Consider the following 24089-nt stretch of genomic DNA (forward strand, 5'->3'; position numbering starts at 1 on the left):
CAAGCACTGTGGTTTGATCAACCTGGAACAATGTAAATGATTTGTTTTTCTTGTTTTGGAAGCAATGGTCAATTATAGGGACATCTGACCCAAGTGTCTAAGCTAGATACTTATGAAACTGAAATTAAATATTGAGGATTTCACTCCAACTTAATATGTAATTTGGTTATTTTGCAAGAGCTAGAACTTAGCTTATCACCTTTAGTCAACTTAACATTCTAGTGGCAATTTGCCACTTAATCTCAATGTTTACAAGAACACAAATAAAGTCCCTTTCTGTGAGCTGTACTTAGTCTGGCAAACTTACTTCAGACTGGTTATATTGAGAAAGTTGAAGTTTAGCTAAGCATACATCAAACATATTAACAGAGGGAGACCTTATTGATCTGTACTCTTCTGTAGCAACTTTTACTTTTTATGATAAGTATAATCTGTGAGTTTACCAGTCCTAGATTAGACTTCAATGCAAAATCTGATTTTTTTGGCATATAAAATAAACTTATAGTGATGTACTGTGCAAATGCAATAGCCCATTTGTCGCTTCCTTCTTTTCTTCACTCACATCTTTTCCTGTTGTCAGATTGTAAGATGGAAGAATGGAAAGTTCTTCTGCATTATCTTCCGCTACGTTGTTACTCATGTGGCCATTACACGAGGCCCCTGGAGAACTGTTACGCATCTCGATATAACCCTCTGCATCAAGGTCATAGTCATTTTGAGGGATGCAGCACATTTTATTCTCACATTCCCTTAACATACAGGGGGAGTTGCACATTAGGATGGAGTCAGTCACTCTATCAAAAAACTCTACCTGAATAGTGACAGAGTGAATTCCTGCATTGTGGAAGATCTCACGTATTTGTAATGCTGCTGTTTTATAGGTGGAAGGATCCAAGCATTTCACATGAAGTGAAGCAATATTCTTACCTCCAGCCAACTCCCATATATGGAGTTCATGAATCCCATGCACTCCATCAATGGTACACAATTTTTCATCTGCAAAGCATAGGATATCAAACTTTAGAATTTGTTCAATTAACAAAAATAGCATATAATTTAAAATAAGGTTAATGTAACTTTACACTTTTGAACTTAGTGTTTAGAGATACATTTACTGCCTTCCAGTAAACAAGGTCTGTCTTGTTATTGACTGGCCTAATAGCTATAATACAAGAATCCTGGATATCCAGCAGAGAGAGAAACAAGCTTCGGTTTTAATATTCATGACACTGACATTTCAATTCACTTGTCTGCACTGGGCATCAAGAATTGACCAGTTTGTTCAAAAGAACATCTGAGTCTCTTGGAAAGGACTAAAACTAGTTGGTCCAACCTAGAGTGGCATCATTAACAGCCATGGATGGAAAAGCTCAGAATGTTGCACCCTGGTGATAGAAGAAGTGTACACAAGTTGAAAAGCAGCAAGTGGAGGGTCTGAAACAAACTCGTGGAAATTAGCTCATGGGATCCTATATTATGAAAAGATTAGTTATAATAAACATATTAGCTTTGTAACCTTTGCACTTTCAGTGAGGCTATAAAAAGCTTAATCAAAAGCTTCAACTAAGAACAAGAACCAGAGAACTTAATGTACTGACTGTGTATGATTCCTAATAATCCTAGACCAATGACTGAAATATTAAGCTGCATTCAATCCTGTTTTATTCAGAACTGATTATTAAGTTGTACTTCAATTAATTTGATTTAAAATATGTCAATCATATTCTCTCACTACATTTCACTCTCTAACTAACATTTTTAGGTTTCTTTTCTTTGAAATAAGAGTTGATTAAATCAGAATACACAATCAATCATTTTCAATTAGCTAAAAACCCCAGTTTCAGCAAAAGTATTGTTGCAATATTCACAACTATTAGCTAATAGCAAATTTTCTTTTCTCCTCCCCTCTTCTAAAGGTACAGACTCTTGTTTGGTTACAACTCCATAGCACCAGCAGCTCTCCAGTATCTTGCCCTAGTAGCAATACTTCATATGGAAGACTGGATAGTGAGTGGCAGTGAGCTATTCCACCTTGCCCGCAGAGATGCAGAAGCTTGAATGGTTCAGTGATGTAACTTGAACATTGAGATTAAGTGATATTATCACCGTCTAATTTTGACTTTTAAAATTTAGAATATGTACACACATACATTATAATTTAATAGGAAATAACCCTAGCAGCAATTAAAGATGAGTTCAAATGAATTAAGTTGAAGAGTAAGCAAGCTCTTGGAATGGAATGACTTTAGAATTCTTCGGGTCGATGTTAACTCGAGCCACTTTCGGTGTGGGGCAGGAGAGAAACACCTGTGGAAAGCTCAGTGTGAAGCAATACCATTTTAACTCCCAGGCCTCAGCTGAATAATTCATCACTGCCTCCCACTCAAAACTGATGGGAGTCACATTAGGGTCGATGGGCAGGAGTGAAAATTGTGTCAGGAGCCTGAGAACACTGGAGACCCAAAGGAACAATCTCTGGCATGATTAATGATGAAGTAGGGTGAGGAGATCCCTGTGTGCTATCTCTTGGAGGGAGGGATAATGCTGTGGCTGAGAAGCACAAAGGACCCCTTGCCGAGCCCAGGAAAGCATTTCTGCTCCTTCTGGCACACAAGCAATTCATAGACCCTCTTATAGAGAGAGATTGGATCACAGTTTTGCAAGGGGAAGGATGGTTCCTCCAATGTGGAAAGATGCCAAGACTTAGGTTTTTATCTTTGCCACTTGGGTGTTAAGCATTGCCTGGGAGGAGTGCAGAGTGGAAAATCAGACAGGGAGGATCGCAGGGTGATGAAAGATTTTAACTTCCATTGAAATCAATTTCATTCATTTCATCCAAATCCATTTTGTAGTTTCCAAGCTGCCTCCTCAGGTTTGTCTGTTCCTTGTAGTTTGGTTTAAATCAGTGAATTTCATTTTTTAAATTTAGCTTCTGAACTTAATTCATTAATGTGAATTAGAAGCATTAGGAATCTGAACACAGATCCCTAGGGCACCCCACTCAATACTTATCCCTACTCCAAAATAATTCCTCTAACAAGCTTCTGCTTCCTACCTTTCACCCAATTCCTTAACATTTCACAGATTTAACCATGAATTCCCAATGCTGTAGTTTAAATAGTAGTCTTTTGTGTGTAACTTTGTCAAATGCTTTCTCGAAGACAAAATACACCATGTCATAGAGTTTACCATAATCCACTTGAGATATACCGTACATCTGAATCAAATATTGTATAATATGCATGCCAATTTGGCCTTTGATTAAGAAAATGTTCGTATTTTACATATATATTAGTATCCACTACCCCACTTGTGGAAAAATAGTTTTGAAATAAATACACATTTTATACAAAGATATATGGTGCACAAAACATGGTACTGACAGAAAGAATGTTTGTAAGAATGCAACAAGTAATGGAACGAAAGGAAAATCGCAGGGCTATACAAATACAATATACATGCCATAATGGGCGAATGAATTGACTGCAGCAGCCTATGTCCATGAGCCAAATCAGTGTCTCAAGCACTGCTTCTTTTGTACTTAATAGAAAAACTGTCACACTGTAGGAGGATGCAGGGTTGAATCCTACCACCTTTGAGGATTTTCTGAGGTCAGAACCAAAAACGGGTCCTGATCTCGCTAGTGCTACCTGGCCACCCATTTGCACAATCTTACCAGAGGCAGCCAATTACAAGGCCGCCTCTGGAAGCGCTGTCCAATTGAGGATGGTGGGCAGAACAGGCACCCAGCTGGCCCAAATGAGAGGAACTGCCGTGATATCCTGCCGATAACCCCACCAGGAGAAGTGGGTGGTGCTGCAGCAGGCAGGAGAATGCAAGAATACAAGAATTAGGAGTAGTAGTAGGCCATACAGCCCTTCGAGCCTGCTCCGACATTCGATAAAATCATAACTGATCTGATTGTGCCCTCAACTCCACTTTCTTGTCTGCCCCCATAACACTTGACTCACTTGTCGATCAAAAATCTAACTCAGCTTTGAATATATTCAATGGCCCTGCCTCCAATGCTCTCTGGGGAAGGGAATTCCACAGACTAATGACCCTCTGAGAGAAAAAAAATTCTCCTCATTTCAGTTTTAAATGGCAGATACCCCTAATTTTTAAACAGTGTCCCCGAGTTCTAGATTCCCCCACAAGGGGAAACATCCTCTTAGCATCCACCCTGTCAAGTCCCTCAGGATCTTGTATGTTTCAATAAGATCACCTCTCATTCTTCTAAACTCCAATGAGTAGAGGCCCAACCTGCTCGACCTCTCCTCAAAAGATAACCCGTTCATCCCAGGAATCAGTTGAGTGAACCTTCTCTAAACTGTATCTAATGCAATTATAATTGAAGGCGCCTCAAGATGGCAGAAGAAGCAGCTCCAGGGGGTGGGAAGGTGGGGTGGGGTGATAAATAAAGGAGCCCTCGCTGGCCCTTGGCCTGTCGCTGGAAGGCCACATCCAACATCCTGCCAGGTTTCACCCGCAGCATGGGCCTCATCTGCCGCCAGTAAGATCTGGGCGGAGTCTCCAGGCTGGCCCCAAGTGACCAGTTAATTACCACTAATAGTGGCTCCTGTTGCTCCAACACCGCTGACAAGATCACCCAGGAGTTGACCCAACACCGATATTTTGGATTTCCTTCCCTGTCCCGCTTCCAGCCCCACCTCTGTGAGTCTCATAAGATTCCGCCCAGTGTGCAACAGGTGTGTCTCCCATACAAGAAAACATTCACACCAAATGAGAAAAAAAATGACAAATTTCTTTGCCAGGGAGTGTCTGGAAGGGATTGAATCTATGAAAATTAAAACTACATAAGAACAAGGCAATGATGAGAAAAGGCTATTATTGACTGAGAAAAGGATTTGTGTTCTACCAGGAAATGCCCTAAGATCCAATTAGCTTTCCTTATTTCTGCCATTCATTGCGTTGGTTTCAGTGACCTATCCATCAATATCTCCATATCCCTCTCCCATATTGTACCCTATTGCCTAAGGCCAATTTGTTCATTTCCTACCATTTATTTCAAATCCCTAATCCATTTGACACTCATCAGCCTACCTTCCCTTCCTATCCTGAACCCTTTTGTATTTCATTTGCCAGCTTTCCTCCCATTTCAACTCTCTTCACTTTTGGCATGGATGATGGGCCGAATGGCCTCCTTCTGTGCTGTAAATGACTCTATAACTTTGGTGCTAACTGCAAATTTAAACAGCTTTGTTCTGTCCCCAGCTTCAACTCATTTATATACACTGTAAACAGCAAATGCCTCAGCACTAATCCTTGTGGCATGCAGTTAGTGACCCCATGCAATTTCAATGCAGCTCTATTGTAACCACATTCATTTTCACTGGTCTGGCCAATTTTCAATACACTTCAGAAACTTGCCTCCTATTGCATGCCTTCCCAGCTTGTGCACGAATCACTTGTGTGGCATAGTATGAAAGCATTTAGAAATGTAAATATATCACATCCACATAAATTCCTCTGTCAACAAAATTCTTCCACAAATTTATGCTGACTCTCTTTTACTATACCATGCCTATTGTTGGACATCCTAGAGTGATGTATTTGGATATCTTGGGGAGTTAAGGGATAATCGTCAATTTTTTTGTATCTTGGAGTAGCAGGTTTTACAAGATAAACGTGACAGCTCTGAAGTTTCATGAGATGAATGCAATAGTTTGTCTTCTGATATGAAAAGTGCTTGTGTAAAGAAATGCGTGACAGTAACAACATTAGCCATGAGTGATTAAAGTGTAACTTTCGGGGCTAAATAATAAGCATTGTTAAAGGTATCCAGTAATGATAGTATATAAAGACAATGGTTGGTAACACCAGTTCTTCAAAGATATTGGGAACAGGTAAGTCAGGAAGTCTTGTTTGTGGGAAGTAGCTTTGGAATAATCGACTAGAAATGTTTACATGAATGAACTGTCTTCAAAGGATTTTGGAAATAGATACATCATAAAGTCTTATATGTGACATGTACCTCTGATGTAGGTAAAATATGGTATATAAGGGAGCAAGCCAATCTCTGATCCAGGTTGAGTTGATCCCTCATCCTAGGTATCAATAAAGTCTGTTCCGTATACTATAGCACGAGTTGTCTCCTGCTTGCTCAAGACATGTTATTGGGAACCAGAGAAGTATAGAGATTGAATGCTAACACTTATCTAGGTATTTCATCATCCCTTCATTCAAACTGCTTTCTAATACTTTACCTGCAATATTAGGCTAATTGGCCCATAAATTCCTGGGTCATTCCTTTGTCTCTTTTTAAAGATTGGTATTATGTTAGCTGCTTCCCAATCTTTAAGCACTGCTCCTTTTTTTTTATAGTTCTCTAAAGATTGCAGCAAGTGCCACTGAATTTTTGAGGAGTTACATGGAAAGGGCAAGGCAGTGGAACAGAATATTGGCAGGTCATATAACAGGCGTCCAATCCAATATCACCCAATTTACACCCCCACTGAAGTTGAAAATTCCAGGGTCCCGGAGGGTTAATCATAAATACAGGTAGTAAGCTTCTGTATCTGACACAGCTCTGTGGTAGGCTTTGTGGCCATTCACGTGGAGGGTAAATCATGGAGAAGCTCACAACACACAAGGGGAAAACGTGGCAGCAAAGTATGTTCAATACGTACATCACCAGCAATATATGAAGTAAAATTAATTCACTAATACTTGTGTTTATACAGCACCTTATCATGTTGATGTGCCTCAAAGCACAATGCAATTAATTACTTTGGGATTGCAAGGACTTATTGTACAGGCAAACAGAGCAGCCATTTTCCTCTGCATCTCACAAACAGCAATAAGATAAATGACTAGTTCATCACTGCTCGAAGGAGAAGTGTTGGTCCGCATAGTGGGAGAACCCTCAACTCCTCTTTGAATTGTGCCAAGTGATCACGAAAATCAACCAAATCATTGGATACCATCTTGTCCAACTAGACAGCACTCTCTCAGTACTGTGCATAAGCAACAGCCTAAAATATAAGTTCAAACCCACAATCTTCTGACCCAAAGATAAGAGTGCAATTAATTAAGCCAAACTAACATACAATAGCAGTATAAACTTAGTAAGGTTAACTAGTGGAAAGTGGCAAGGCCATATTTTTCAGTGTTAAATTTACCACCTGAATGTTATCAAAAGAACATACTTTGCAATCTGCCATTTTTCCACAGTGCAGAAAATAAAGTATCAGTTATCCAAAGCCAAACACATGCAGGAAACAACAATAAAATAACAAACCAATAGGTTTATGTGACTGTTGTTACGACCGAGGTGGCAAGAGTGCACTGTTAATTCAGTCCCACTTCTCCACAGGTCACAACATATTATTTAAAATTTTCCCACTTATCGATATGGTTAATCATATACTCTATTTTTCCCAGAATAGAACACACTAACCAGGTTTCTTTACTGAAAAACAAAATTATCAATTTATTATAAAACAAGTCTTAACTAGTAATGAAGTAAAACATAAACATACAGATTAATTTTTTTTAAGTCCCAACATTAAATTTTAAAATCCCTTTTTTTTTACCTTAGCTTCTCACACTCACACACAGACATGTATGTATACTGGTTAACCGAAAGAATAAAAAAAGGAGTTTTGGATCAGAGCTCTGTTACAGACAAAAAGCATTTGGGTTAACTACTTGCTTGTTTTTGAAGGAAACTGCAGATGAGATATGTTGTTCCAAACTGGCATACAGTCTAACTTCTGAGTACACACAGGCAGGTCACTAGAATCCTTAGAACAGTTCTTTTCAGATGATGTTGAGAATTATTTTTAGCAGGCTTTCTTCAAATACAGGAAACAAGATGAATCAACACAGTGGACTTCACAGAATGCTTCAAAGATGATGGAAAACTAAGTTGGGTTGTGGTAAAATACATACTGACTCACAACCAGAAAATTTGTCAGTTTTCTACCCATTCCAGGTGCTCTGCTACTACTGGGCGTGTCCAATCAAAGGAGTGCTTGTCACTTTTCTGCCCCTGTTACCAGGGTTTCTGCTCCAAGCCTAACCCAAGTCATGTGACAACCAGCAACACTGTTGCCAAATTAGTTCTTTCAGTGTCCTCTTGATGGCTTTCTTTTTTTTTAAAAACTTGGTCTAACATTTATTCAGCTTAACTATAAATTCCTTTTTAAAATATTTTAACAGAAAAAAGAATCACTTTCATAATAGGGTATATACAAAAGAAAATAATCCCTTCTGCAGAGCTCACTGAAAGCGCTGGAAAATTAGGCCCTGAAGCACATGTCTCCCTGCCTGCAGCAACTGGCCTCCCTGAGGATTCTTGACAAGGTGTTTAGTGTAACAAAGTTTGAGTTACCATTTTAAGGAAGGCCCAGCTGACATAAATGTGATAACTGAAAATTTATAAACTGAGATTGATCAATTTTGGTTAAGCAAGGACATTAAGGGATATGAAATCAAGGCAGTTAAGTGGAGTTAAGATACAGATTAGCCATGATCGAATTGAATGGCAGAACAGGTTGCTGTCATCAGCTGTCCCTCGATTCGAGGATGATGTCTACTCAAGGTCGTGAGTTTCTGCCATGGGTCTTCAGGTGACTGAACAGCCCAATTCCAGACTTGCAGATCTTTGGGCACATGGGGCAGGACGTCCCACGAGGCAGTGGGATCCGGAGTGTAGGATTTGCTTCCTTTTCTTTCCTTCTCTGCCGCCGCTCTGCCTCTTCATTAAGGCGTTGGGCTCAAAGCATGATGCAGCTTGATGGACAGTTGTCACCAATGAGTAATTGGTAGCAAGCTCCTCCCAGCCATCGATGTCAATGCTGCCACACTTCAAAGAGAGCTTCAGAGTGTCTTTGAAGCATTTTCTTTGTCCTCCCTGAAACACTGGCCATTTGAGAGTTGAGAAAACAGGACCTGGCAGGGGAAACAGTTTTCAGCCATCCAAACACAGTGTTCAGTCCATTGAAGGTGGTTTTGCAGGAGTTTTGCCTGAATGCTTGTGGAGCTGGTTTCAAGAAAGACACTAACATTTGTTCGATGGTCCTCCCACTGAATCCGGAGGGTGCGGCGGAGGCATAGATGATGGAATTTCTCTAGTGCTCTTATGTGTCGCTGATACATGATCTAGGTATCGCTGCAGTACAGGAGTGTGGTGACAACAGCTGTGCTGTACATTCGGACTTTTGTTGACTTGCAGAGGTCTTTGTTGTCAAACACTCGCTGCCTTAGTTTGTTGAAGGTTGAGCTGGTGCAGCTGATCCAGTGTTGGATCTCCTTGTCAATGATGGCCTTCTGAGACAGGTTGCTGCCAAGGTATGGGAAATGCTCAACATATTCCAAAGTCTCTCCTTCAACATATTTGGCTGACCAGGTGTGAGTTGATATATGAGTTTTGTTTTGGCAACATTCAAGGTCAGGCCGAGTCTTTTGTATGTAGAATTGAAGAGATCGAGAGTGGTTTGAAAATCTGGTGCAGAGCAGGCATCAACAGTGCAGTCATCCGCAAACTGTAGATCATGTATGTTTCTGGTGGTCAGTTTAGTTTTAGCACGGAGGCAACTGAGGTTAAAGAGTTTTCCGTCTAGGTGGTACTTAATACTCACAACAAGGGCTGTCAAGTAGATTGTAAATTGTATGGGGGCTATCACACAGACTTGCTTGACCCCAGTCCAGGTTCTGATTTTCAGATCTTGCACTAAGACAGCTGCAGTTGTATCATCAGTGAGCAATTGCAGGATTATGATGAAGTTTCTTGAACATCCAAATCTTTGGAGCACAATCCACAGAGCCTCACAATTTACTGAGTCAAATGCTTTGGTCAAGTCAATCAATACAATGAAGAGTTACTGGTGTTGTTCTCAACATTTTTCCTCGATTTGTCTGCAACAAAGACCATGTCGGAGGTTCCTCTGGAAAGTCTAAAGTCCCACTGTGTCTCTGGGAGGATTTCCTCAGCTACAGGAAATAGGCAATTCAGGAGAATGCGTGTCAGGATTTTCCCTGCTATGGACAAGGGAGAAATACCCCGATAGTTTCCACAGCATGATTTATCTGCCTTCTTGAAGAAAGTTACAATTGTCGCATTCCTTTTTATCTTCCGGATTTGTCTTTGGGTGTCAACCTTGAGCTGTTGGAATGTTGCCTTCTTGACTTGCGACCTTGGGCTGTTCTGCCAGGCAATGAAGGCTGCTCATTTTTGTTCCAGGAGGTCACATATGTCAGCATCATTTTCGTTGAACCAGTTCTGGTGATGACGATACTTGAATCCAATGGTCTGGACACAGGAGTCTAGTACAGCTGACTTTATTTGTTCCCACTGTTCTGAAATTGAGTTGGAGGCGTGAAGATCTTCCAGATTGATTGTGAACTGCACTTGCAATTCCTCTCTTCAGTTGGGCTGCTTTAGGGCTGAGACATTGATCTTCCTCTTGGACTTTTGGATCTTGCGATGTCTAGGTGTCTGATCTGGTTGTTCCCTCTCAGCAGAATGAGACAGAGTCTGAGTCACAAGATACATTGTATCATTTCCCCTCTACTAATGTATACAGAAAACAGAACTGCACCCACTTAAAGGTGTACCACAATATCCCCCCTTCTTTTTCCAAATAAACAGCTCCCCCTTACAAATAACCATAACGATTTAAAATACATGGAAATGCTTATTTACACATTACAGAGTTACGAGTTAAGAAACTCATAATTTTTTAAGTCCCTGAAGCGCAGTGGGGGTTTACTTATACACCCCAACTTAATGACTGTAATAAAAACAAGAAATGCCGGATTCACTCAGCAGGTCTGGCAGCATCTGTGGAAAGAGAAGCAGAGTTAACGTTTCGGGTCAGTGACCCTTCTTCGGAACTGACAAATATTAGAAAAGTCACAGATTATAAACAAGTGAGGTGGGGGTTGGGCAAGAGATAACAAAGGAGAAGGTGCAGATTGGACCAGGCCACATAGCTGCCCAAAAGGTCACGGAGCAAAGGCAAACAATATGTTAATGGTGTGTTGAAAGACAAAGCATTAGTACAGATTAGGTATGAATATACTGAATATTGAACATCAGCAAGTGCAAACCTGAAGAAGAACAACCTGAAACAAACAGTGGGTAAGCAAACTGAACAAACTAAGATGAAATGAAATAAATGCAAAAAAAGATTGTAAAAAATGTAAAAAGGAATGCAAAAAAAAGGAAGAAAAAATAACTAAAAATGACTAAAAATGAAAGTAAAGTGGGGGGCTTAGTGACTGTAATGTTAGCTTGAGGCTGTTGAATCGTCTCACAGTGGTCTGGGAATGTCATGCTTGGATGTTGCTTTGGATTTTGTCTTGGATCTTGTCCTGGATGCAATGGTTGAGGATTAGGTACTTCCCTGATTTGCCCTCTGTTCTGTCTCATCATGGCACCACTGGGTGTGATGACCTAATATAACTTCAGCTCTGAACAGATGCTTGTCACTTCAGCTGGTTGCCACGTACCTTCCATGGGACGCTGAATTTGAACCTGTGTCCTATCTTTAGACTTGGCAAACCTTTGCCTGCATTCCTGTCATGCACATCTTTCATTCTCCCCTGTTTTTTTCTTAAATTCTTCTCTGGTTTCTGGAAGAGTAGATTGATGAAAACTAGGTAGACTTGTTCACAGTGGTCTGCCAAAAATGAGCTCTGCCAGTGATGGGATGGTTGCACTTAGAGGTATTGCCCTAAGGTGTAGCATGGCAATGTCTGTCTGCACTTCAGAAGTAAAGATTTCACCGTGTAACAATTTTTTCAGCCATGCCATTAGATCTGGGGTAGTGCGGAGATGAAGTAGTGTGATCTATTCCCCACTTACCACACATGTCTCTGAATGGCTTTCCAGCAAATTGAGGCCCATTATCTGGGATTACCTCCCTGGGTGCCCCAAATAAACTGAAAATAGCACTTAGCATGTGTGCTACAGTTGTGCTTGACATATCGTGTAATTGACAAATGATAGGATACTTGGAAAAATAATCAGTAACAACTAAGAAATCATCCCCAAGGACATGGAAGAGGTCAGAAGCAATATTGGGCCAAGGAAGAATAGGAACTTCATGTGGTAAAAGTGGTTCCTTTTGCTGATTTGGCATATTTTCCTGACATGCCTCGTACTCCTTAACTGTGACTTCAATGTCATCAGTCATGCCTGGCCAATAGACTGTCTCTCTTGCTAGCCTCCTCATACAATCTATGCCCATGTCTGACTGATGAAGTTGCTGTAGTATGTCACATCGCAATGATTCCAGAATGATGACCTGCTTGCCCTTGAAGATGACTCCCCAGGATATGCCTAGCTCATCCTGATAAGCCCAAAACTGTTCACGTGCTCATGGACATCCCGAATGAGAACTGGCCATCCTTTGATAATCATTTTCCAAAGTTCCTGCAGCGTTGAATCTTTCGCTGTTCCCATCTGTTGTTGCTGACAATTCTGTTGTGCGAAATTCATCAGGTCAGCATGTGGGACATTTTCATGTTCAATGTCGAGCAGGTTGACCTGTAGATCTATGGTCACATCTGCGGTCTTCGCCAGATTAGGTAGTCTGCTGAGCGTATCGGATGTAACCATCAAGTTACCAGGTTTATGCCGAACCTCGCAGTTGTAACCCTGTATCTTTACTAGCAGACTTTGCAGCTTGGTGGTGCATTAGTCAATAGTTTTCCCCAAACCATCTGGAGCGGTTTGTGGTCGGTCTTGACCACAAATCTCTTCCCAAATAGGTCGGTGTGAAAACACATAATTCCTAACACCAAGGCTGATGTTCCCCTCTCAATGTTTTAGTAATTGGACTGCACCGCAGATAGGATTTTTGAAGCGAATGCAATGGCTTTATCCTTCTGTAATATGGTCACTTCTCTGGGATCATTGAATTGCAGTAATGATGCTTCTGACAATGACTTTCTTCAAGCTCAAAGAGATGTTGTTGGGTCTTCGTGCCACAGGAAAGGCACTTCCTTTTTCAACAGTTCCCATAGACATGACACTTTTTGCACGAAATTAGGAATGTAAGGAGACAAAAAGTCGAAAAGACCTAAACATCGTTGAAGATCCTCCTTATTTTGGGGTGTTGGCATTGCATGGATATCTTCCAGTTCGCCCAGGTCAGGATGGATACCAGCACTCGAATAAATCGACCCAAAGAAAATTATTTGCTGCACTTTAAAGTCATATTTGTGACTGTTGAACACCAGTCCTTCTTTACATGCCGCTTGCATCAGCAGATGCAAATTCCAATTATATTCCTGTTTTGTCTTTCCCGCTACAGCTATGTCATCTGCAATGCATATGCATCCTGGTACTGTGCAGGTGATACGATCCATATATGCTTGAAAAAGATCTTGGCTAATGTATAGTCCAAAAGGAACCATTGGAAGCAATAATGACCAAATGGGGTACAAAACGTAGTCAGCTCCTGGGACTTCTCTGCTAGATGTACTAACGCAAACTTATCTTTTGCATCAAGTTTTGAAAAGAACTTTGCTCTCGCGAATTTCAGATTGAGTTCTTTTAAAGTAGGGATTCTACATGGACAACGCTTTAGTGCTTTCTTCAAACATCTCAGATGTAGCCAGATCTGTAGGTGTCAACCAAATTAGAGTTTGAGTTTAAGTTTAATAAAATTTCACCTTTCTTCTTTAAACCTAAGAAAGCCTGTTTGTGCTCATTTCTTTGCCTGATAATTGGAAAGCGGTGAACAAGGATTCACCAAGGGGGAGCTAAAAACACGGTGCAGTTAAAATTAAATCCTGTTATAGTATGACCAGGTGAAGGCTGAAAGGAAACCCTAGACCTCTTTCTCACCTGGTCTGAACAGTATGATCACCGCACATTGAAGTGTCTCGATCATCATCATCATTGTCCATTTTGTGTGCCACCTGGTAGGGTCTTTGTTGCTCTTGAAGGTATTGCCTGTTTATGGTCTTCTTGAGACTTTGCGCAACTTCGAATAGTTCCTTTGGCCTTTGCTCTTCTGCATTGCCACTGCCAGAGATGTCCCAGAAGCTGACTACGTTTCATACCCCATTTGGTGCCATATGCCAGTGACCCATTGTGCCATATGCCTTGCAGAAATCATGAAACGTTGGGCAACTCTTCGGTGCATGTAGAAGTCAGCACCTTCCACATGTCTTCCTGGGTTTGGCTAATCTGGTCAATATGTCAACAGTTGGGGGTAGCGCACAAGACCTGCAAACTTTGTGGGCCTGCAATGATCACCTCATACTTCCATAAATCTTTGAGTAGCTCATCAATTTCGGTTTGTCCAGCAGATCTTTTTGAACGGGAGTAGATGCGATCACTAATTCGGCGATTCTCTCTGGCAGCTCTGCTTCTGAAAAATCGCAGCAGGCACCCTTTTCTCTGCATCAACTGATAAAATGATTGATGGATTCCTTAGGCTGTTGACAGTATGACATAAACTCCAGGTGATGGATACGGAAATTCACTTTGACCCTCAACTGGTCTTCCAAAGTTGTCCAAATCTTCTTTGGATCTTTTTGGTCTTCTCTGATGTGTTCAGCCTATGTAAACCTTCATTTCCAATTGCTAAACGAATCTTTCTGGCCTGCTTGTCTGGTTTGGACACGCCTTCAAGCCAACGAACCATAGCTCTGTGCATTGCTTAAATAGTTTATTCTCAGAGAGCAGGTCTACCGCCTTCCAATTTAAGCTTGGGAGTTTTGTGGACATTTTTGCAATATTTTCGAACCTTTCTTCCAGTCTGCCATTTAAAGGAATACTCTGCTGTTTTACTAATCAGGATTTGAATACTGTAAATTCTTTAAACACATTACATTATTTCAGTTGCTTGTGGTTCCTCTATTCACCACAGCTCATTCCATTGCTGCTGTGGCATTTGGGATGAGTGGCGCTGTTGCCACTTGCGCGTGTGTTTCTGAGGCACCGCCCATGAAGCTGGGTCATGGCAGGAATGTATCACAATGCTCCACAAAGCAATTAATGGTGCTGAAGACTTTTCTAGCCTCCTTCAACTCTCGATTTTGCCTGTGGTTTTCCGGACTTTACTTGGCCCAATTTTCGCGACGGTTTTTGGTTTTTGGTTCTCCCTTACCCCGTGATCAATCCAGCGGCCCATGTTAAAGGCCTGCTACCCGACCCGAACCCGACGGGACCCAACGATATGTGTTGGGTTCGGGTCGGGTTGGGTCGCTCTCCCAGGTCTGGCTTTCGGGCTCGGGTCGGGCCGGGTCCAAGTCGGGCCAGGGCTGGGTCTGGGTTGGACGCACACAGCATTAATTGGACTTGTTGGGTTGTTTAAAAAGAAACAGATTCGGAATTGGAAGGTAGGTAAAGTGAATATTCTGGTGGTCGGGTCAGGCTAGGGTCAGGCGCGGGAAAAAAATGGAGGAACTCTGGCTGGGTTGGACTCGGGTCTGATGTGGTTCTGTCAGGTTCGGGTCAGGTTTTTTTTTTCTGACTTGAGCAGGCCTTTAGCCCATGTCCCAGCTACTGACCTTCCCCAACTGAGTACTGCCCAGTGCTACACCTCCCAACACGCTGTTCCTGCCTGTTAAACTCACAGACTATCTGTGTGCTCCGATCTCCAGTTAGAAATCACACACTGTGTTGACTGAGCGGTTTAAAATTTCAGATGTTTTCCTTCTTACATGCTTCTTCCATCAGCACTGGCACACGTTGTGTATGGTGTACTTAAAAATGAAAAATCCTCCACTGCTGGCACCATATTGTGTTTTCTTCTCCTTGTGCTTACTAACAAATAAGCATCAAAGCACCAACCATACCTAAGGGATTGGTTAAACACAAAGACATAGGTTCACTTATTAATGAGTTGAAGAATTGGTAGCAGCATTACAAAGTAGAACTTGTACACATGTCTGATCTGGTTGCTCCCTCACTGCAGACTGAGCTAGAGTCTGAGTCACATGATAGATTGCATCACTTCCCCTCTAGTAATGTATACAGAAAACGTAACCACACTCACTTAAATATGTACCACAACAGTCCCAATGCCCTGTCCAAGAGGACCAGCCAATACTTGCGGTTTTGCACCAATCCAGACAGTCAGACTGAGACGGCTGTAGGATTCTAGGCCATTGTTGGATTCCCCCAAGTGCAGGGTGTCATTGACTGCACGCATGCGACCATCAAGACTCCCACAGACCAGGCAGCAACCTTCAGCAACAGGAAGGGCTTCCACTTGCTCAACGAACAACTGGTCTGCAACCACTGAAAACGGATCCTTCAGGTCTATTCAAGATTCCAGGGAAGCTGTCACGACAGCTCTATACGAAGGCAATCCTGGGTGCCTAACCTTCAAGGATGAATACAGGTAATAAGGGCTACCTACTGAAGCCATGGCTCCTCACACCAACACAGATGCAGAGGAAAGATACAACAGCTGCCACGGGACATATCAGGCAACCATCGAGTAGGCCATAAGGCTTCTGACAATACGGTTCTGATGCCTGGAGAGATCTGATGGAGCCCTTCAATATGACCTAGCAAAGGTCTTGCACATCGTTGTGGTGTGCTGTGCATTGCACAACCTGGTGCTTCAGCAAGGAGAAGTTTTGAACGATGAGGACATCCTGGACTGTGAAGCCTCCTCTGAGGATAAGGATTTGGAGGGGGCTACTGACCAAGTGGACTATGATGAAGACCCCAAGGGACTGCAGACAAGGAGCAATGGGATAGGTGCAAGGGAGGCTCGCGACTCACTCATACAGGCACGTTTCACATGAACCTTACTTACACACCCATGCAAGCAAATAAATCTATGACCTTTTATAGCCCTCTTGCCCTTTCCTTGAATGTCTTGACCATATCCCTGGAGCCATCATCACATTAAGCCACGGCATGAAAAATGCATTGACCTCGCGCAGTGTGGTCCTTCCCACCACACCCTTTGCAACAGCCATTGAACTGTTAATGGCCCAGTTGTGGATAAATGAGGAAAGGATTCTTTCTGTGGTGCAGCATATCAGATTTCATTGACGACAAATAAACAGCAAGGTTATATCGAACTACATAATCTAACCCCGCAAAACACAAGTGCAGCTAGGTGGACTTTCTCACGTGTTTGCGGGTACTCCTAGGTGGTGCTCTCCCTGCGCTGTCAGCTGAGGTGGAGGAAGGCTGCTGACCTTTCAGCTGCATGGCTTTCGATAGCTGTGGTGGTTGTCCTCTGGTTTCCTAAAGCCTTAAGGGCCCCCGGCATACTGGGGGCCTCCTGCATAGGTGCAGGAGCTGCCTCTGCCATCACGGCTTTCTGAAGGATTGACACCACATCGGAGGGGACGAGGACCTGCTGTCCCGCCAGAGAGAAGCCTCCAGGTGCTTCAGGCAGCTGCTCCCCTACCCTTCAGGGAACTCTTGTTCGTCCCTATTCACCTGAGGGGTTTGAGGACCTGGTAATGGCGCCAGGCATCTTGTACTCCTCTTGCCCAGCCATTGCTCCACAGAGCTCATGAAGTAGGCGATGGCATGCAGGTCCGCGCACATCTCAGACCACTGTGTAGTATGCTGGATGGCTCTCCATGAGGGTTGCCACTCTCTCAATGGAGAATGCCATGTGCACACACTCCAGAGACATGGCTGCACTCATGGCCTGGATGGACTCTTCCGTCGTTCACACATGGGGGAGCAAAGCCTCTGAAAGCTGTACCAGATGTTAATACACCTCATGCTGCAGATCCAGCATCTGCCGCCTTACTGATGACTCCAGAGGCATGTTATCAGCCTGAAGTTGAGCATTACCGTGCCCTCGCACAGCCCTCCGAGTGTGAGTGGCTGCAACTGTCACTGCCTTCATCAGCTGCTCGAGCACATCCAGCCATTGACATGAGAGTATCTGCACTGATGGAGGATGCGGGGAATGATGTGATGCTGCATTCTCTGAGGTCTCCTCCTCCTCTTTAGATGCGGAAGACTGTCCCGCAGACTCTGCAACTGCCTGCTCTTCTACATGATCCACAAGACAGAGTAGAATGATGAGAGGGCAATGTGTATTCCAACATGATCTTCTGACTACACATCATCTGGAGCTCTGTGTGATCAGTGGTGGACACATGGGAACTATGCTATGTGTTTGCTAGAGGGTCTCTTGTGCCCATCCATTAGGCCACTCACTCTCTCAGAACTCCACACCCATCTCACCATCAGTGATAGCCTGCCCTGCCTCCGTGTCTCCCAGTTCCAATGCCTCTTCTTCCACTAGTGTAAGGATCACCATATATGGGAGCCTCCAGTTCTTGCTCTTTCTTATGCATTGTGAGCTTTCTTCTCCAGCAAGCTATAAATTTACATTGTTACTCATCCATCATAAACACGCACAACACCTATGTTGGTGGTAGCCTAACTGTCCATCAGTGCACCACAGGAATGCCTGCTGCATGCAGTGATTCAATACTGACAGTGCAGGGGCTGACTCTGACTGACCAGTATCCTCAATAGGGAGGTTAACATGCATACAGCAGCCAATGCTGCTTGCCTGGGCATTACCGCTGACTGAGTGGGTACCACGTTCTCCAAATTCATACTCATCTTTAGTTGCATTTAAGGCTGTGAGCCTATTATTATTATGCTGCACTCACCTTCCCAGGACACATCAGGTCTTTGATCCTCTTTCTACACTACAGCTATGTGCATGGAGCCACTCCACGGCTGCTCACCTTCTCCATTATCTCCATCCATGCCCTTTTGTCTCCCTTGTCTCAAGGGGAAAGGACTTCCCTTTGAGCCCGTGCAGCATGGAGCAGCATCTCCTGGAGGCATCAGAGAATCTAGTCACCACCCTTGCTCTGCCTTCTGCCATCTCCCAAACTCTCCAGTTGCCAGGGCTCCCTCTCAGTTTGCTCTGAGGCTGCTGTCTTTAAAGCTACTGCTCGCTGTCTTTAAAAGATGGCGCCAGCCTAGACTGACCCAGTACTTCCTCCCACCTCCTAACTGGCCGGCTCCCATGCCTGCATTGGCATCATTTGGACGGCCCTGCTCTCTGACTTCCTCCCCCATCCATGCCACCTGCTTTCATCGCAACATTGGGACTTTGTTGCTGCCGGTAAAGTCCCAGCCAGTTGCTCAGTTTCACACTCACAGCCACTAGCACAGTTATTGACACTGCATGTACTTTAGAGAATAGCATAAGAGCAGGATCTCTATGTAATGAGACACCATGCATGTGTGGCATGCAACCAGGGCAGGGGGCAAGGGTGGCGTGTGTGCCAGCTCGCTGGAAAGTGAGGTCGCACACATGTTCTATTGCAATGGATTCAGATGAGCATTTTCATGGGGTGTGCTACAGAAGAAAGCTGATGGATATGCACAATGAAATGCTTGGTGCATTGAGAAGCCTGCCAGAAAGTCTGCATACAATATCAAGGAGCATGGAGGAGAACGGCACCGAAATAACACAGAGTTTTGTGAAAAGCTTGAAGCCTATCCATTCCAGTATGGAAGTGGTGGCCAACTCCATTAGCAAGAATGCAACCATGATGCAGTGTCTGATGGTCGATGTCTCAGCTTCAATTGCAGCACAAGTAGAAGCCACCCAACATCTGGATGCTGCAATGGAAGCTCAGATCAAAGTCATGAAAACTCAGCTTGCTGACACACAAGCTCGGACTGCTGCCATCATGGCTGGGAGTACCAGTGTTAAGAACATAGGAATGTAGGAGCAGGAGAAGGTCATTCAGCCCATTAAGCCTGACCCACCATTCAGTATGATCATGGCTGATCATCCACTTCAATGCCTTTTTCCCACACTATCCTCATATCCCCTTATGTCATTGGTATTTAGAAATCTGTCAATCTCTGCTTTAAACTTACTCTAAGACAGAGCTTCCATAGCCCTCTGGGGTAGAGAATTCCAAAGATTCACAGCCCTCTGAATAAAGAAATTTCTCCTCATCTCTGTCCTAAGTGGCTTCCCCCTTATTTTGAAATTGTGTTCCCTGGTTCGAAACTCCCCAACCAAGGGAAACATGTTAGCTGCATTTACCTTGTCGATCCATTTAAGTATTTTGTAGGTTTCAATGAGATCACCTCTCATTCTTCAAAACTCTAGAGAAAACGGGCCCACTTTCCCCAATCTCTCTTCATAGGATAGTCCCGCCAATCCGGAAGCAAGTCTGGTGAACCTTCGTTACATTCCCTTTATAGCAATAATATCCTTCCTAAGGTATGGGGACCAAAACTGCACACCGTACTCCAAGTGCAGTCTAACCAAGTTTCTATACAATTGAAGCAAGACTTCACTACTCCTGTACTCAAATCCTTTTCCGATAAAGGCTAACATACCATTAGCCTTCCTAATTGCTTGCTGCACCTGCATGTTGGCTTTCAGTGACTTATTGACAGGGACACCCAGGTTCCTTTGTACATCTACACTTTCTAATCTCTTACCATTTAAGAAATACTCTGCACATCTTTTCCTCCCACCTCACATTTTTCCACATTATATTTCATCTGCCATGTTCTTGACCACTCACTAAGTCTGTCCAAGTTCTCTTGAAGGCACTTTGCATCTTCCACACGACACACATTCCCACCTAGTTTTGTGCCATCTGTGAACTTGGAAATATTACATTTGGTCCACACATCCAAATCATTGATATATATTGTGAATAGCTGGGGCCCAAACACTGATCTCTGCGGTACCCCACTAGTCACAGCCTGTGAATGCGAGAATGACCCATTTATTCCTACTCTCTGCTTTCTGCTTGTTAACCAATCCTTAATCCATGCCAGTATATTACCTCCTATCCTACGTGCTTTAATTTTGCTAACCAACCTCCTGTGGGGGACTTTATCAAAAGCCTTCTGAAAATCCAAGTGTACCACGTCCATCGACTCCCCTTTATCAATTCTGTTAGTAACATCCTCAAAAAACTCCAACAGGTTCATCAAACATGATATCCCATTCATAAATCCATGTTGACTGGGCTCATCAGATCATTATTATCCAAATCCATTTATCACATCCTTCAGAATAGATTCCAGCATTTTCCCAATGACTGATGTAAGGCTAACAGGTCTGTAATTCCCTGTTTTCTCTCTCCCTCCCTTCATAAATAGTGGGGTGACATTTGCGGCCTTCCAAACTGCAGGAACCACTCCAGAATCTATAGAATTTTGGAAGATGATCACCAATGCATCCACTATCTCCATAGCTACCTCTTTCAACATTCTGGGATGCAGAATATCAGGTCCTGGGGACTTATCAACCTTCAGCCCCATTAATTTCTCCAATACAACCTTTTAACTAATACTAATTTCCTTCAATTCCTCATTCCCCCAATCCCTTGGATCTCTAATTCTGAAAGATTTCTTGTATCTTCCTCAGTGAAGACAGACACAAAGTAATCATTTAGCTTCTCTGTCATTTCTCTATTTCCCATTATAAATTCTCCTGACTCTGCCTGTAATGGACCCACATTTGTCTTAGCCAAACGTTTCCATTTTATGTACCAGTGGAAGCTTTTACAGTCTGTTTTTATATTTTTTTCTACCTTACATTCATATTCTATTCTCCCTTTCTTTATCAGTTTCATTGTCCTCCTTTGCTCTATTCTAAAATCCTTTACTACTAATTCTGGCAACTTTATAGGCCTTTTCTTTTAATCTTATACAATCCTTAACTTCCTTTGTTATCCACAGTTGACTGCCTTCACTTTCAGGGTTTTTGTGCCTTGAAGGAATGTATAGTTGCTGTAAACTATGTAATGTTTCTTTGAGACTATCCATTGCCTATGTACTACCATACCTTTTAATGTATTTTCCCAATCTACCTCAGCCAATTTGCCCCTCATACCTTCATAATTTCCTTTGTTCAAATTTAACATCCTGGCTTCAGATTAAACTACCTCACTTTCAAACATAATGTAAAATTCTTCCATATTATGGTTACTCATCCCTAAAGGTTCTTTTCCAACAAGATTATTAATTATCCCTTTCTCATTACATAAAGCTAGCTCTAAAATAGCCTATTCTCTAGTTGGTTCCTCAACATACTGCTCCAGAAAAGCATCCCTAACACACTCCAGAAACTCGTCCTCCACAGCATTAGTGCTCATTAGGTTTACCCAGTCTATATGCAGATTTAAGTCACCCATGATTACTGTATTACCCATGCCACATGCTTCTCTAATCTCCAGATTAATACCATGCCCCATACTACCACTGCTGTTTGGTGGCCTATAAACAACTCCTACCAATGTTTGTTGCCACTTCCTATTTCTTAGCTCCACCCAAACAGATTCCACATTTTGTTCTTCTGATCTGAGCTCCTCCCTTACTAATGTACTGATCCCATTCCTTATTATCAGAGCAACACCACCGCCTTTTCCCTGGCCTTCCTAAATGTCGAATATCCTTGAATATTCAGTTCTCAGTCTTGGTCATCCTGTAACCACGTTTCCGTTATGGCAATTAGATCATACCTATTTACCTCTATTTGGGCCTTTAAATCATTTACCTTGTTGCGAATGATGCGTGCATTCAGGTAGAGTGTCCTTAACCTTGTTTTCTTGACATTATTCTGCGTTCTAAGCCTAGTTAATGCTCGCCTTTGTTTTGCCTGCCTTCTAATGTGGTGTACCCCAGGGATTAGTGCTGGAAACCTTGTTGTTTGTAGTGTACATTAATAATTTAAACATGAATATAGGAGGTATGATCAGTAAGTTCGCAGATGACATGAAAATTGGTGGTGTCGTAAATAGTGAGGAGGAAAGCCTTAGAATACAGGACGATATAGATGGGCTGGTAAGATGGGCGGAGCAGTGGCAAATGGAATTTAACCCTGAGAAGTGTGAGGTGATGCATTTTGGGAGGACTAACAAGGCAAGGGAATATACAATGGATGGTAGGACCCTAGGAAGTACAGAGGGTCAGAGGGACCTTGGTGTACTTGTCCATAGATCAGTGAAGGCAGCAGCCCAGGTAGATAAGGTGGTTAGGAAGGCATATGGGATACTTGCCTTTATTAGCCGGGGCATAGAATATAAGAGTAGGGAGGTTATGATGGAGCTGTATAAAACACTAGATGGCCACAGCTGGAGTACTGTGTACAGTTCTGGTTGCCACACTATAGGAAGGATGTGATTGCACCGGAGAGGGTGCAGAGGAGATTCATCAGGATGTTGCCTGGGCTGGAGCATTTCAGCTATGAAGAGAGACTGGATAGGCAAGGGTTGTTTTTCCTTCGAGCAGAGAAGGCTGAAGGGGGGCCTGATTGAGGTATACAAAATTATGAGGGGCATTGATAGGAAGAAACATTTTCCCCTTAGCGGAGGTGTCAATAACCAGGGGGCATAGGTTTAAGGTAAGGGGCAGGAGGCTTAGAGGGGATTTGAGGAAAGAAATTTTCACCCAGAGGGTGGTTGGAATCTGGAACACACTGCCTGAAGGGGTGGTAGAGGCAGGAACCCTCACAACATTTAAGAAGTATTTAAATGAACACTTGAAATGCCATAGCATACAAGGCTACGGGCCAAGTGCTGGAAAATGGGATTAGAATAGATAGGTGCTTGATGGCCAGCATGGGCACAATGGGCCAAAGGGCCTGTTTCTGTGCTGTATAACTTTATGACTCTAATGTCGCTTGCTTTTCTATTTCCTGTCACCAGCTTTACTTCCTTCTGATTTGAGCTACCTCCCATCCCCTGACAAGCTAGTTTAAACCCTCCCCGACAGAAGTAGCAAATCTCCCTGCAAGGATATTAGTTCCGGTCCTGTTAAGGTGTAGCCCGTCCATCTTGTACAGGTCCCACCTGCCCCAGAACTGGTCCCAATGCCTCAGAAATCTGATGTCCTCCCTCCTACACCAATTCTCCAGCCACGTGTTCAATTGATCAATCCTCTTATTCCTATGCTCACTAACACCTGGCACTGGCAGTAATCCTAAGATTACTGCTTTGGAGGTTCTGCTTTTTAATTTCCTTCCTAACTCCCTAAATCTGCTTTCAGGACCTCATCCCTCTTCCTACCTATCTCATTGGTACCAATGTGGACCACGATCTCTGGCTGTTTACCCTCCCCCAGAAGGAAGGGCTGCAGCCACTCCGTGACATCCTTGACCCTGGCACCAGGGAGG

At 43.0% G+C, this 24089-nt stretch overlaps 1 protein-coding gene across 1 annotated transcript in view; it reads right to left on the reverse strand.

Annotated features, from left to right (window-relative positions):
• Positions 1-499: 499 nt before the first annotated feature.
• Positions 500-24089, reverse strand: part of slc30a10 (solute carrier family 30 member 10) — a 39254-nt gene continuing 15664 nt past the window's right edge. The window contains exon 4 of the mRNA XM_068044135.1: positions 500-996. Coding sequence (XP_067900236.1) covers positions 500-996 — 497 coding nt within the window. The remainder of the gene's footprint in view (positions 997-24089) is intronic.

This window comes from Heterodontus francisci, chromosome 13 (genome assembly GCF_036365525.1).
Source record: "Heterodontus francisci isolate sHetFra1 chromosome 13, sHetFra1.hap1, whole genome shotgun sequence".
NCBI lineage: Eukaryota > Metazoa > Chordata > Chondrichthyes > Heterodontiformes > Heterodontidae > Heterodontus > Heterodontus francisci.